Raw genomic sequence first — 13,147 nt, forward strand, 5'->3', positions numbered from 1 at the left:
CCCCACCCTGTGCTCCCAGGACAGAGGGGAAGACTGTCAGGCACACACGAGAACTGGAGACGCACACAGTCGTGGGAGGGCAAGAGGGTCAGAGACACTGTGTCACCCCAGCATCACTGGGAACTCATCTGCTGGTTCAAGATGGCGACATTCCTGATCCGAGCTGGGTTCCCCGAGGGCAGTCGCTCCCTGGAGCGATCCCCTTGCTCACTGGGGGTGCCCAGCGTCGTGTTTCCACAGGCAGGGTCTGGCACCCAGACTCTAGCAAGGGCCGGGCCTCGCAGGTCTGGACACGTGACCTTGGCGTCGTGAGCCGGATGCATCCGGCAGACATGACAGGGTGCTGGCCCTGAGAGCTAAGGAGTCTTAAAGCCCCGACACCCCGGCCCCCACCTAAACGAACACCCTGGGAAGTGGCCCCTCTTGTAGCCTGCCTGTCTACCCGCAGGGAAGGAGCATGCCCGCCTCTGGCAAGCGTGAGGCGTTCTGGACGTTTCTCAGGTTGTGCTGATACTTGGGGACTCCAGAAGCCTCCCCACCCCTGCCCCCATCCCCGTGACCCGGTCCACAGCGTGGACTTGTAGGCAGCCGTGAGGTCCCGGCAGGCCGGAGCCCTCAGCCTCCTGGGCCACCTCCCACAGCCTTCCTGCCTGGTTCCTGGACTCCAGGTGTGGCCCCCAGGTGGCCTGAGCAGCAGGGGCGGGGCCGGGATGCACTGAGGTCTCTGCTGTTGGCCCCAGAGGCCATCACCCTGGCCTGGGCATGGTCTCTTGACCCAGGTCTTGGCCACGTGGCCTGGCCTTGATCGTGTGATGTCATGTGACCCTAGGGGCCTGCGAGCTCCCTGGAGGCAGGTGCTGGCCCCGAGTCACCTTGGTGTGTTCAGCCCAGCCTGAGTAAGCACGAGAGGCGGCAGTGGCAAGGGAGGCTGAGTCAGCTTTTTTAGCGCAAACGCAGGCTCAGATCCGCTCGTCTGCTTCACGTTCAGCCTTCCCTTCCGCGAGCGGTGCTTTTGCTTTCCCTGTCAGCGCCCAGGGGTGGGGCCCCGGGGTGCTCTGCCTTCGCTCTACCACGCTCGTGCTGTGCTGTCTGACCGGGAGGTCGATGCACGCACCACTTTCAACAGGGAGCCTCGGGCTCGCGAGAGGACTGGAAAACACCACGTTAAACAATTGGCCGTCGTCCCGACCTCAGGGACAGCCGACCTCCACGTTCTGATACGTTTCCTTTTTTCTGTTTATTGTTTGAATGGTCTATCTTGTTGCCTTGAAAGGCAGAGAGACGGAGAGAGGGTGGGTGAGAGGGAGAGACAGAGATCTTCCATCTGCTGGTTCCTTCCCCAAATGACTCTAACAGCCAGGGCTGGGTCAGGCCCACACCAGGAGCCCGGAGCTCCATCCTGGCCTCGCAGATGGGTGGCAGGGCCCCAAGCGCTTTCCCAGGTGCACGAACAGGAAGCTGGATTCAAAGCCCATCAGCCAGGACTCCAACTGGCGCTCCGCTATGGAATGCCGGCGTTGCAAGTGCTGCACCACGACGCTGGCCCCTGGGGTGCCTCCCCCAGCCCACCTCACCCCGACTGTTGTTTGTTGCAAAGCTGCGAGTACCTGCAGAGGAAGGCAGCCTGGGGTCTGCTGGGGAAATACCAGTGGCTCCTATTTTCAACTTTTATTTGAGAGCAGAGAGCGAGCACTGGGGCGGGGGCACAGGTGTCACGGGGCTGCCGGCCGGCCCCCGTTCATGAGCTCACAGTCGGTGAGCTGCTGTGTGGCCGCTGTGGGCTGTCTGCGCAGATACACCTGCTGGTGTCTCTCTCCTTTCCCGATGCGCGAGGCCTCTGTGTCTCCTGGAGCTCCAGGCCTCCAGGGAGGAAGTGGGCATGATTCTGCTCCAAGGGGACCCCGCAGAGAGTCCGTGGGGCTGCTGCTGCCTTTTCCGGGGCCCCCTGAGACACGGGGTCGTTCATCTGCACCGAGAGTTGCCTGGGTGTGAACTCCAAGCTCGCTCGCGGGAATCATCCATGTTGCAAAGTCCAGGCGAGGCTTCCCACCCCTGTGGTGCCTGTGGGTCCTGCTGGGGCCCTGGGCTCTCATTCTGCAAGCACGGGGGCTGGAACTCGTATCGGGCTGCTGTGGACAGCCTCCTGGGACTGCCTGATCCTCCAGGAGCCGGAGGCAAAGGCTCTGGTTGGGGTGGGAGGAGGAGGTGCGGAAGGCGAGCATTTTCCAGCCGGGGGGCCCCTTTCCGTGGCCTCTCCCCCCCCCCCGCCCCCCCGTGTGTGTTTTCTCCCTGTGGGGGCTGGGCTGTGGGCCGCGGTGCCCGCTTGCTGTCTGAGCGAGGCTCCAGTACTCGCAAGGTGCATCTCGTACATCCCACTCCAGAGCAAGCAAGATACCAAAGCTGTTGGGTTCATGCAAAAAAAAAAAAAAAAAATCCGACAAAAGCCCTTGTGTGTTTCTGCCTCGGCTCGCTCTGTGCCTCCTCGGGCTCAGGGAGGATTAGAGACCTCACGGGTGCTTCTCGAGACAGGCCACGTGGTCTCCAGGGAGGCCCAGCTCGGCTCAGCTGGCCCCGGGGGACTCACAGAGGTGGCAGTGATTGGAAAGGGGCTCGTGGGATGGAGGGTGACATGGGGGGGTCTGCCATGGCCAGGAGGCACCCCGGGACCCTCCCTGCCGGGGACCCCAGTAGCTGGTGACGAGAGGGTGAAGGACAGCCGGACCCTCAGCCGTGCTGGGGGCAGCTCGCTTTGCTGAGGACAGGGGGCGCGTGGGCAGCGACCTTGGCTTTTGTCTCAAGAGCGGCGTGGTGCGTGGGTAATGAGAAGGGAGGAAGCTCATGATTTGTGCCTTCCCAAGGCTGTGATTAAACAAAAATAGCCTCCATTCTTCAGCGGCAGAGGCAGCCTGGGAGCCGGGTGGTACCCGGGTCCCGGCGCTGGAGCTGGCAGGGGGCCGGGAGCTTGCACAATGGGAGGGGGCCTGCCTCAAAGCTGCTCGCTCCCAAGACGTCGTCACAGAAACAGCCGCGGGCTCGCCAGCCCAGGCCAAATCCAGACTCCACGGGCACCCAGCCCGAGCAGGGCCACGCCAGCCAGATGAGCACCAGGGAAGAAACTGATAGCCTGACAACAGGTCCTGGGGGCCCCCTACGGGGCTTCCCACCTGCCGGCAGAGCCATAGACCCTGGCCAGGCTGCTCCAGAACTCGCAGAGTTCCAGATTCCAGGTCCCCTGGGGGCTTTCTAGAAATCTGCTTCCCAGTAGATGACGTGCCCTGTGGTGTGTGCATCCTGGGGTTGTCACTACCAAACATCTCCCAAAAATGCTGTGGGAGGTACAGGAGAGGAGTAAGGCTTGCTCTCAAGGGGCCCACAGTCTAATGGGGAAACTGACAAGCCATCTCACAGCAATAGGTGTGCTGAGGGATTACCTTCTCTACGTAGAGAGATCTGGAAAGGTGTCCCAGAGGTGGTGACAACTGAGCAGGGTTTTGCAGGACACGTAGGAGTTTCCCAGTCTTCAAGAGACAGAAGAACTTACCAGGCATCGGTCTCAGCATGAAAAGAGGCAAGGAAGAGTTCGCCTTGTGGGACAGGCAGTCAGTGGCCTCCGTCACTGTGGCGGGAGAGCCTGTTTATCCGCAGAGCAGAGCTGTGGGGGGGAGAAACAGGCAAGGCGGCCATGAGGCTGATCTCTGTTCCTCCGCTGAGGCCCCTGCCAAGGCTGCGGGTTCCCGCCTGTCCGTGAGCGCTGCCTGGGCCAGAATCTCCCCCAGCAGCCTGGGTCTCCCCGCCTGCCTCCCCCACTGCTGGCTTCCCTTGCACTGAGAGGTGATGCTGTGCCCCCATCTGTGTGGGCCACAGGGGAGGGCTGAGGGCTGGCAAGGACAGCCCTGCCCGGTCTCTGGCCCCTGGCTCCCATCCGCACCTTGGTGTCTGGCATGTGGCGTGGACCCCACCGGAGCAGGCTGCAGGCAGATCCAGGGTGTGGGCGTTTGTGGGTCTGGGTCATCAGCGGGGGTGCAGGGCCGGCCCCCTCCTCTGGGAGGCAGCAGGACCCTCAGCCTTCCCTGCGACTTATTTATAGCCTGGCTATGGTAATTTGTGGCAACGACAGCGTCTAATCCTGTAAGCACATTGCAAGCCAGCAGCCAGCACAGCCGGGCCGGGAGCCTGCCAAGGCTCAGGCAAGGATCCGGCGGCGCGTCAGGGACCGGGGAGGCAGTGATGCTCCCACCGGACTGTGGCTGCGTCTCGTCAGCTGTGGCCCCAGCCCCGTGCCCCCAGGGTCCCGTGAGGATAGCAATGATGATGATGATGATGCGGACCTCAGCAGCCAGCGCCTAGGACACTGCGTATGCGCGCTGCCCTTCCTGAGCCTGGGGGGGGGGGGTGGCCTCATGCACCCTGGGCGCTGCTCTCTGAGGTCGGGACTGTTAGTGTCCCACACCCCGGATCAGGACACTGAGGCACAGATGCTATGAGCCAAGGATTAACCTCGGGCTCCAAAGTCCAGGATTTTTTTTTTTTTTAAAGATTTACTTTGGCTGCAGCAGCGGGAGCTGGGCCAATCCAAAGCCGGGAGCTTCCTCCAGGTCTCCCACGTGGGTGCAGGGGCCCAAGGACTTGGGCCATCTTCCACTGCTCTCCCAGGCCACAGTAGAGAGCTGGATTGGAAGTGGAGCAGCCGGGACTCGAACCGGCGCCCATATGGGATGAGGGCACCGCAGGCGGCTGCTTTACCCACTATGCCAGAGTGCCGGCCCCCAGTCCATGCCCCAGAAGTGAAGGGTTGTGCCAGGCTCCATCCCTGTGTCCCCCGCTCTGCCCATGCCCCTTCCCACTCTCAGCTGCAGAGACCCCGCATGTGGCTGGCTGTGTCTTGGGGAAGCCCCTCTCAGCGTCTGCCCTCTGTCCAAGAAAGAGGTGTCGGGGCAGTGAGACGGACCAGAGCCTTCCCGGGCTGTGGGCCCGCTGGTCCTCACTGGAAACTGTGCCGGTGGGAAGGGCAGGGCAGCACTGGGCCAAACGCAGTCCTCTGTGGGACCTGGCTTCTCATGCCAGCTCTGTCCCTCACCCTTACTCGCTGTGAGGCCTAGAGCCAGCGACCGGGGCTCGTCTGCCTCAAAAGCATCCAGACCCCGAGGGAGCCAGTGAGGACTCTAGGGAGATGGCATCAGTAAACCAGGAAGGTCCTGGCACGTAGTAAGTGCTCAGTTAACCCGAGTCATCGCTGTCTTCTTGTGCTGTGCTGGGGTCCTGAGGCCCGGGCTGAGGGCCCCTCCTGTAGAGCCCAGGGCAAAGTCTCCCATGTGTAGGGAATCAGGCGGGGCAGGCCGAGCTGCTGGAAGGAGCGTGAGTTCCTGGGCAGAGCCAGGCTCTCATCGAGTTTTCCCCTCCATCGTCCAGGAAATGATTTCCTGCCCGTGTGGGCAGCGTGGAGCCCCCCAGGGCAGTTCCTGGTGGCCCAGGGGTGCATCTATGAGGATGGCTTCTCCCGCGGAGTTCCCAGTGGGGTGCCCTCCCCGGTGCTGGCAGTGGCTCAGGGGTTGGTGACATAGGTTGGCCACAGTTGCCCCTGGAGCCGCTGGGAAGGACCTTCCCCAGATGGGACTCCCAGGGGGGATGGCAGGTTCACAGGGGCGTGTGAAGAGGGAAGGGATCACCCTGGTCTGCAGCAGGCTGCTTTTGGAGATGAGTGAGCTCCCCGTCAGTGGAAGCAAACAAGCCGCACACACAGGAAGTCACGGCCGGCTCATGAGGGAAGAGGGAGAGGGTGTGAGGGAGGATGGAAGGGAAGACAGACTCATTTGGGTGGGCGTGGCTGTTGGATGGAATTGAGGTCTCTCTGCACCTGGAGTCTAAGAGCTGGCACCAAAGTGTGAGCCCACAGGTGGTCGTCTCCCCTGCGAAGCCCCACTCTGAACTTCTCAGGCCTCACGGGCTGATGGTCTCTGGGCAGCTCCTGCGGGCAAAATGCAGATGAGCGAACCTGGCTGTGCTCCCATAAACCTTTATCACAGCTCGGGACTGGTGGGCTGTGCTTCCCTCCCCACTGTGTTAGAGAAGTAAGGGTTCAGGGAGGGCTTCCTGGAAGGGGGTGTCAGACCTGGGCAGCTGGCGGGAGTGTGCACGGCATTTCTGGCAGTGGCTGGCATCAGCCCAGAGCTCGTGGCTGATGCTGCCTTCCCCGCGGCGCCCTGTCTTGCTGTCTCCCTGGTAGCTTCCACCAGATGTTTTCTGGATCAGTGTTTTCCCAGCTGTGCTAGTCGGGGGTGTCTGGCGATACAGCGAGAGATGGACAGGGAGCTTTGTTACGGGACTTGCTCTCACACCTGAGCAGGCTGCCGTCTGCCTGCTGAGCGCCCAGGGAAGCCAGCAGTGTAGATCCAGGCCAGGTCCAAAGACCCGGCAACCAGAGGAGCCGGCAGTGTGGACCTCGGTCCGTCTGAAGGTCAGGGAACCAGAAGTGCTGATGTCCCGGGCAGGAAGAGGGGCCGGGCTGGCGTCGTGGTGCAGTGGGTTAAGGCCCCATGTACAATGCCGGCATCCTGTATAGGCACTGGCTCAAGTCTGACTGCTCCTCCTCCTCCTCCTCTTCTTCTTTTTTTAAAGGTTTGTTTATTTGAAAGGCAGAGTTACAGAGAGGCAGAGGCAGAGAGAGAGAGAGAGAGAGAGAGGAAAGTCTTCCACCCGCTGATTCACTCCCTAGATGGCTGCAGCAGCCAGAGCTGTGCCGATCTTAAGCCAGGAGTACAGGGGCCCAAGGACTCGGGCCATCATCTGCTGTTTTCCCAGGCCACAGCAGAGAGCTGTATTGGATGTGGAGCAGGCAGGACTTGAACCGCTGCCCATACACTACGCCACAGCACTGGCTCCTGCTCTGCTTCTGATCCAGCTCTCTGCTAATGGCCTGGGAAAGCAGCAGATGATGGCCTGAGTGTTTGGGCCCTTGCACCCATGTGGGAGACCTGGATGGAGTTCTGGGCTCCTGGTTTCGGCCTGGCCCAGATCTGGCTGTTATGGCCATTTGGGGAGTGAACCAGCAGATGGAAGATCTCTCTCTGTCTGTCTTTCACTATCCCTCTGCCTTTCACATAAATAAAAAAGGGAAGGGAAAGGAGACTGGTGATTCTGCTTCTTGTTCGTTCTGTGTCCTCAGTAGATGGAGAAATGACTGTCCACATTGGTAAGGGTGGGACAACCTTTATTATTATTAATTTTTTTTGCAAAAAGTAATTAATTTATTTGGAAAGCAGAGAGAAAGAAAGATCTTTTTTTTTTTTTTTTTTTGACAGGCAGAGTGGACAGTGAGAGAGAGAGACAGAGAGAAAGGTCTTCCTTTGCCGTTGGTTCACCCTCCAATGGCCACCGTGGCCGGTGCACCGCGCTGATCCGATGGCAGGAGCCAGGTACTTATCCTGGTCTCCCATGGGGTGCAGGGCCCAAGCACTTGGGCCATCCTCCACTGCACTCCCTGGCCACAGCAGAGAGCTGGCCTGGAAGAGGGGCAACTGGGACAGAATACGGCGCCCCGACCGGGACTAGAACCTGGTGTGCTGGCGCCGCAAGGCAGAGGATTAGCCTAGTGGGCTGCGGTGCCGGCCGAGAGATCTTTCATCCACTAGTTTACTTCCCAAATGGCTGCAACAGCCAGGGCTGGACCAGGCCAAAACCAGGAGCCAAAGCCTCCATCCAGGTCTCCCACGAGGGTGGCAGGGCCCGAGTTCTTGAGCCATCATCCTCTGCCTTCCCAGGTGCCTCAGCGGGGAGCGGGATGGGAAGTGGAGTGGCTGGCACTGGAGCTGGGCTTATGATGGTGGCCGCAGGCGTCTCCACCGAGCTGTGCTGCACACTGGTGTCCAGGGCGGCCCCTCTTCACTCGCCTACTGATGCCACGCTACCCCTCCCAGAAGCCCTTCGCAGACACGCCTCAGCTGGGCACCCCGAGCTCAGTGAAGGTGACAAGGAATGAACCATCACCCAGCTGACTTTGGGGCCTCAGCCTGCAATCGCGGAGGTCCTCGCCTGCTCGCATGGCCGCAGCTGTCCTTGGCGAGGGACAGCAGGGTGGCTCCTCCCTCCGACACCCCTCCTTGCTGCAGGGTCAGCCTCCCCCCCCGGCCTGCCTCTGCACCTCTTCCTTCCCTTGGGAGAAGAGAGGGTTCTGTGCAGTGTGGCGTTCAGAGGCAGGGGACTGGCCGGGCTGACTCGCCCGAGCTCCAGACTGGAATCGGGGCCCCAGGCGTGGACGGCCGCTGCAAGGGCAGTTCTGTCCCCGTGCAGGAGAGCTGTACCGGGTTTCCTTGAGAAGGCAGAAGTTCCCGGCCCAGGGCAGCATCGAGATCCATGAGGACAGCGAGGTGAGCCGGGCTTGCGAGGGCCCCGCCCTGTCGCCGGGATTCGGGATGAGCCCCTGGCTGCCTGGCCCCTCTGTGGCTCCGGGCGTGTGCCTGGCCTCCAGGCTCCCCTGGAACATCCACCGAGGCTCTGACCCTCCTGGGAGCCTGTGCCCCTCACTTGGAATGCACTGGTGGCTCCGTCCTCCGGGGCTGTGGTGGGAGCTGAGCAGGCCGGGCACAGCGCCTGCTTCCCTGGCTGCGGTCCCGCCCATCCTCTGCCACCCGCCCGTCTCTGTCCCCCCCGCTGCCCCCCGCAGGAAGGCTGCCCGCAGCGCTCCTGCAGGACCCACGTGCTCCTGCTGGTGTTGCACGGCGGCAACATCCTGGACACGGGCGCCGGGGACCCCGCGTGCAAGGCCGCTGACATCCGCACCTTCGGCTCCGTGCTGGAGAAGGTCACGCGCGCCCACTTCCCCGCGGCCCTGGGCCACATCCTCATCAAGCTCGTGCCCTGCCCGGCCATCTGCTCCGAGGCCTTCTCGCTCGTCTCTAAGTGAGTCCCGCCCGGCTGGTGGGGGAGGGGCACCTGGGGGGCCGGTGGGTGCCCGCCGAAGCCTCTGTGGCCCATCACAGCTCCTGGCCCACCAGGGCCGTCCCTGGTGGAGTCTCTGCCCAGAGCTGGGTGGTGCCGGGTCCCGTCCCTTAGTAGCTTAGATCCACTTCCTGTGCTCGCTGGCCCAGAGAGGGAAACAGAGGCACTGAGGGGTTCAGCATTTTCCCCCAGGGCCACCCAGCAAATGGAGCCAGAGGGGAAAGCGGGTCACAGGCTTATAGCCCAAGAGGACCCTGTGCCACAGGGAGAGGGCCAGGGAAGCCTCCCTGGAGGAGGCGGCTTCTGAGTGTATAACAGGGTGAAATGTGTGGCCTCTTACCGGCCTGGATTAGAGACCCGGGGAAAACTGTTTCACCTCTCCTTGCCTCAGTTTCCTCATCTGTAAAATGGGGGTGATAACAGTGAGGAGCAGCTCTGGAGCTGGGGTGAGGCCCCTGCACGCTGGTGTGCATGGAAAGCAGAGCGTGTGGGGACACCCCGCCTGGGACTGGCATCAGCGGCCTCCGGCGCTGCTCGCTGGCATCTCCCTGTCAGTGAGGAGGAGGGCAGGATGTCAAGGGCAGCCCCTGGTGACCGCTCGATGCCTGGGGGACAAACCAAGAGAGCAGGGGCTCCTCTGGGGCCTAGGTCCCACCCCCAGCTCCCCCAGTGCCAGGTGTGTGGAGCCAGCCGGACACACGGGCTCCTCATCGCCGACCTGTGTCACAAGGGCCCCACTCGCTGGGCCGGGAAGCTGGAAGCTGGCAGCCCTGTGAGTTGGGGAAGGGAGGAAGGTCCTTGCCCCCCGGCCCCTCCCCCAGCACGACTCTGCCAGAGCTCCCATTTGAGAGAGCTGGGCTATGTGGGCAGCTCCCAGGGCCCCCGGAGAGCGGGAGCCGGTGCTGTCCGTCAGATGCGGCACTGAGGCGCAGTCCCCTCTCTGCCCGCACCGGGTGGGTGATCTGTGTCCCTGGGACCCCCACGGGGCAGCGCTCAGAGCTAGAAGGCGGGAAGGGGCTTAGGTCAGTAGCTCGCGTCCCAGATCCCTGGTGGGGATGTCCGGCAGCGCCCCCCGGCCCCTGCAGAGGCCCAGTCAGGAGGGGGAGGAGCCCTGGAATCTGCATCTTGGCCGCCCGCTCTGCAGCGGGCATCCGCTGAGCGGATGGCGGAGCCCAGACGATCCCGGAGTTAACTGTGCTGCTTCAAAATCAGTCTCAGGACCCTCCTCTCTCGCCAACCGCCCCCTACCCCGGCCCCCATGCCTTCTGACCTCCAGAGCTGGGTCACACCTGTCTCTGGGAAGACAGATGGCCAGGCCACTTGAGGGAACGGTGACCAGGAGCTTACCCGACCCCCAGGCAGCCCCCGGCCAGGCCCATCAATCAGCCACCGTCACTGCTGGGAAGGAGTGTGTTCCCAGCTAATTAAAATCTCTCTGGCTCCGGTTGAAGCTGTTTCCTCCAATTTGAGCTCTTTTGAGATGAGGAATGGTTGGTGGGGCTGGCCCTGCACTCCGTGGGGATTCTGCTGCGTGCCCCAGATCTGGAGGGTCCCCGACCCTGGGCCCTACGTCACCCTTGGACTATGGGGGATGGGCAGGCTCTGGGCCTGGGTTGGGGGGAACCTCGCTCTGCAGTGCCTCTGGGACAGAAGCCCCAGGGGACAGAACCAAGACAGGTGGAGAAGGCAGGGCGGGCTCCTGGCGGGGGGGGGGGGGGTCTCGTGGATCCGAGCTGCCCGGGGAGGGCGGGAGGGAGGGACTTCCTGGTGGGAAGACAGGGAGTGAGGAGCGCCTCTGCAAAGTCCAGAGGAGCCCCAGGGGTGAGTACGTGGGTGGACCCGCCCTCCTAGCCCTCTCCGTAGTCACAGATGTCCCCCAGAGCTGGGGGAGCCCCACACAGTGAACACGGCGTGGGTGCACAGCCTCTGAGCTGTGATCACCTCGGGATCCCCATGCCTGGCAGCCAAGCCCACCTCCTCCAGGAAGTCTGCCGTGAGGACAGGCCCCTGCCCTGACCGCTGCCAACTGGCTCCTCAGTTGCTTCCATCCCCCACAGTTGGGGTGTCCTTGGGGGCACGCAGAAGAGGGCAAGAGGACATTGTTCTTGCAGGAGACCCCAGGAATGGACACCGGGGACTCAGTACAGGCTCGGGTCCCTGCCCCCACTGCCGCCTGGGCTCTGACACACACAGCTCCTGCCCGGGGATTCCTCTAGGGTCCCTGGGGCCGAGGACCCCATGCCTGGCCAGCAGGTGCTGTCTTCTACCCGGTCCTCAGCCCCAACCCTGCCCTCTGGCCTGGTCCCAGCTGGGCTTACCCTGGGCCCCTGTCTGCAGCCTGAACCCCTACAGCCACGACGAGGGCTGCCTCAGCCACAGCCAGGACCATGTCCCTCTGGCCGCCCTGCCCCTGTTGGCCATCTCCTCCCCGCAGTACCAGGATGCTGTCGCCACTGTCATCGAGCGAGCCAACCAGGTGTACACGGAGTTCCTCAGGTCCGCTGACGGCGTTGGCTTCAGTGGGCAGGTAGGACAGCCTGGCTGCCCGACCCGGCCCAGCCTGCGCTGGGACAGAGGCTGGGCCCTGCCCCGGGGGGACCCACACAGACCATTCTGGAACCAGAGCATCTGAGATCGCAGGAGGCTTTCAAGTTCTTGGGGTTTGCCCTCATTTTACAGATAGGAAAACTGAGGACGACGATTGGAGTGTTCATTTGGAGCCCACGCTGGTCCCTGGCTTGAGCCGGATGGCCAGCTTAGGCTGGCCCCCCAGGCCGAGGTTAACCCTTGACCCCCTGGAGGAGCACCCCACGTGGTGCCTCCCAGGACAGCTCCTTCCCTGGTCTCTGGCTGGATGGGTACCCTCTGCTCCTGCTGGGTGTGGTGGGGGTTGGCGGGGGAGGGGGGCAGGCCTGCAGCCCCAGCTCTGCCTCTTCCAGGTGTGTCTCATCGGGGACTGTGTGGGCGGCCTCCTGGCCTTCGACGCCATCTGCTACAGCGCGGGGCCCTCGGGGGACAGTCCCGGCAGCAGCAGCCGCAAGGGGAGCATCAGCAGCACGCAGGTGCGGGCAGGGGCGGGGCGGGGCGGGGCGGGGTCTGTGTCCCTGGGAGCCCGCCCCTTGCCCCACCCGGGGTGGGGGGCGGGAATTGGTGCTGTCCTTCATGTTGGCACCGGGACGCACACAGGGACTCCTCCGGGAGTATAGCTGGAGAATGAGGCCAGCAGGAGGCTGGCCCACCGGCCTCCTGTCTTTGGGGCTGTAGGAGGCAGCCCGCGCGGGGGCTTCGGCGTGCCTTTTGGCGCGGAAGGGGCTCATGCTGGCCTGGGCCGGGGCTGGGCCCGGGGTCTTGGTAACGGCCGGGCCCCCGTCTCTGCCCGGTCCCACAGGACGCCCCGGGGGCGGTGGACGAGGACTGCAGCCTGGCCGGCAGCAAGCGGCGCAGCAAGAGCAACATTGACCTGTCCAGCGGGGCGGAGGCCGCTGAGCCCAAGAGGCCGCTGCCGCGGAAGCAGAGCGACTCCTCCACCTACGACTGCGAGGCCATCACCCAGCACCACGCCTTCCTCTCCAGGTGACCGGCCTTTCCACCAAAGCGTCCAGGGCGGAGAGCACGTGGGTGCAGTCATCCGCGAGGCCCTTCCCTGCGAGGCCTGCCCTGCAGGGAGACCTGGGGGCCTGCTTCCCTGTCCCTGCTCTGGCTGGCTGGCGGGCGGCAAGTCTGGGGGCAGCCGCTCCACCTCTCTGAGCCCCCACTTCCCCTTCTGCCCAGACTGCTTCACGGAGGGAATTGGGTGAACTAGCAGAGACGGGGTAGGCTGGGAGCCTCCCCAGCCGTGTGCTTCTCATTCCTGGGAAGGTGTGGGAAGGCCGTGTGGCCTGTTGTGGGGGACCCAGGGCCTGCCTTCTGGTCTCTGGTCCCCAGTGTGGTGGGTAGGCGAGGTGGGCCCCAGCTGGTGTGCCAGCGTGGGGTAAATGGCTCAGTTCATGCAGGGTACAAAGGAGGACTGAGCGGAGATGCAGCTCAGAAGAACTCTCTCTGCTTCAGTCGCCCCCCAACCCCGTCTCTCTCGCCTGTATGTTGAGTCCATGCAGTCCGGGCAGCATTTGGAAAACAGGTCGTCCCACCACGCGGGGAGAACCACTGCCAGCGCTTTAGGCTGCTTTCTCTCCATATCTATTTGGCATATCGTTCTACTTAAATCCCAAACCTT

The 13,147-nt window shown here is 63.2% G+C and overlaps 1 protein-coding gene and 1 long non-coding RNA gene across 3 annotated transcripts in view; one reads left to right on the top strand and one right to left on the bottom strand.

Annotated features, from left to right (window-relative positions):
• The window catches only part of PITPNM3 (PITPNM family member 3), a 100,089-nt gene that overhangs the window by 68,089 nt on the left and 18,853 nt on the right, over positions 1-13,147 (top strand). For both annotated transcript variants that reach the window (XM_051825331.2, XM_008270855.4), the window contains exons 5-9: positions 8,287-8,363; positions 8,660-8,895; positions 11,272-11,461; positions 11,874-11,996; positions 12,323-12,507. In XM_051825331.2, coding sequence (XP_051681291.2) covers positions 8,287-8,363; positions 8,660-8,895; positions 11,272-11,461; positions 11,874-11,996; positions 12,323-12,507 — 811 coding nt within the window. The remainder of the gene's footprint in view (positions 1-8,286; positions 8,364-8,659; positions 8,896-11,271; positions 11,462-11,873; positions 11,997-12,322; positions 12,508-13,147) is intronic.
• Positions 1,827-4,066, bottom strand: LOC138846192 (uncharacterized). The gene is made up of 3 exons (XR_011383636.1): positions 3,929-4,066; positions 3,542-3,652; positions 1,827-1,966 (listed from the first exon to the last, which is right to left on the bottom strand). It is a non-coding gene; the product is annotated as an uncharacterized lncRNA (long non-coding RNA).

This window comes from Oryctolagus cuniculus, chromosome 17 (assembly GCF_964237555.1).
Source record: "Oryctolagus cuniculus chromosome 17, mOryCun1.1, whole genome shotgun sequence".
NCBI classification, from domain to species: Eukaryota; Metazoa; Chordata; class Mammalia; order Lagomorpha; family Leporidae; genus Oryctolagus; species Oryctolagus cuniculus.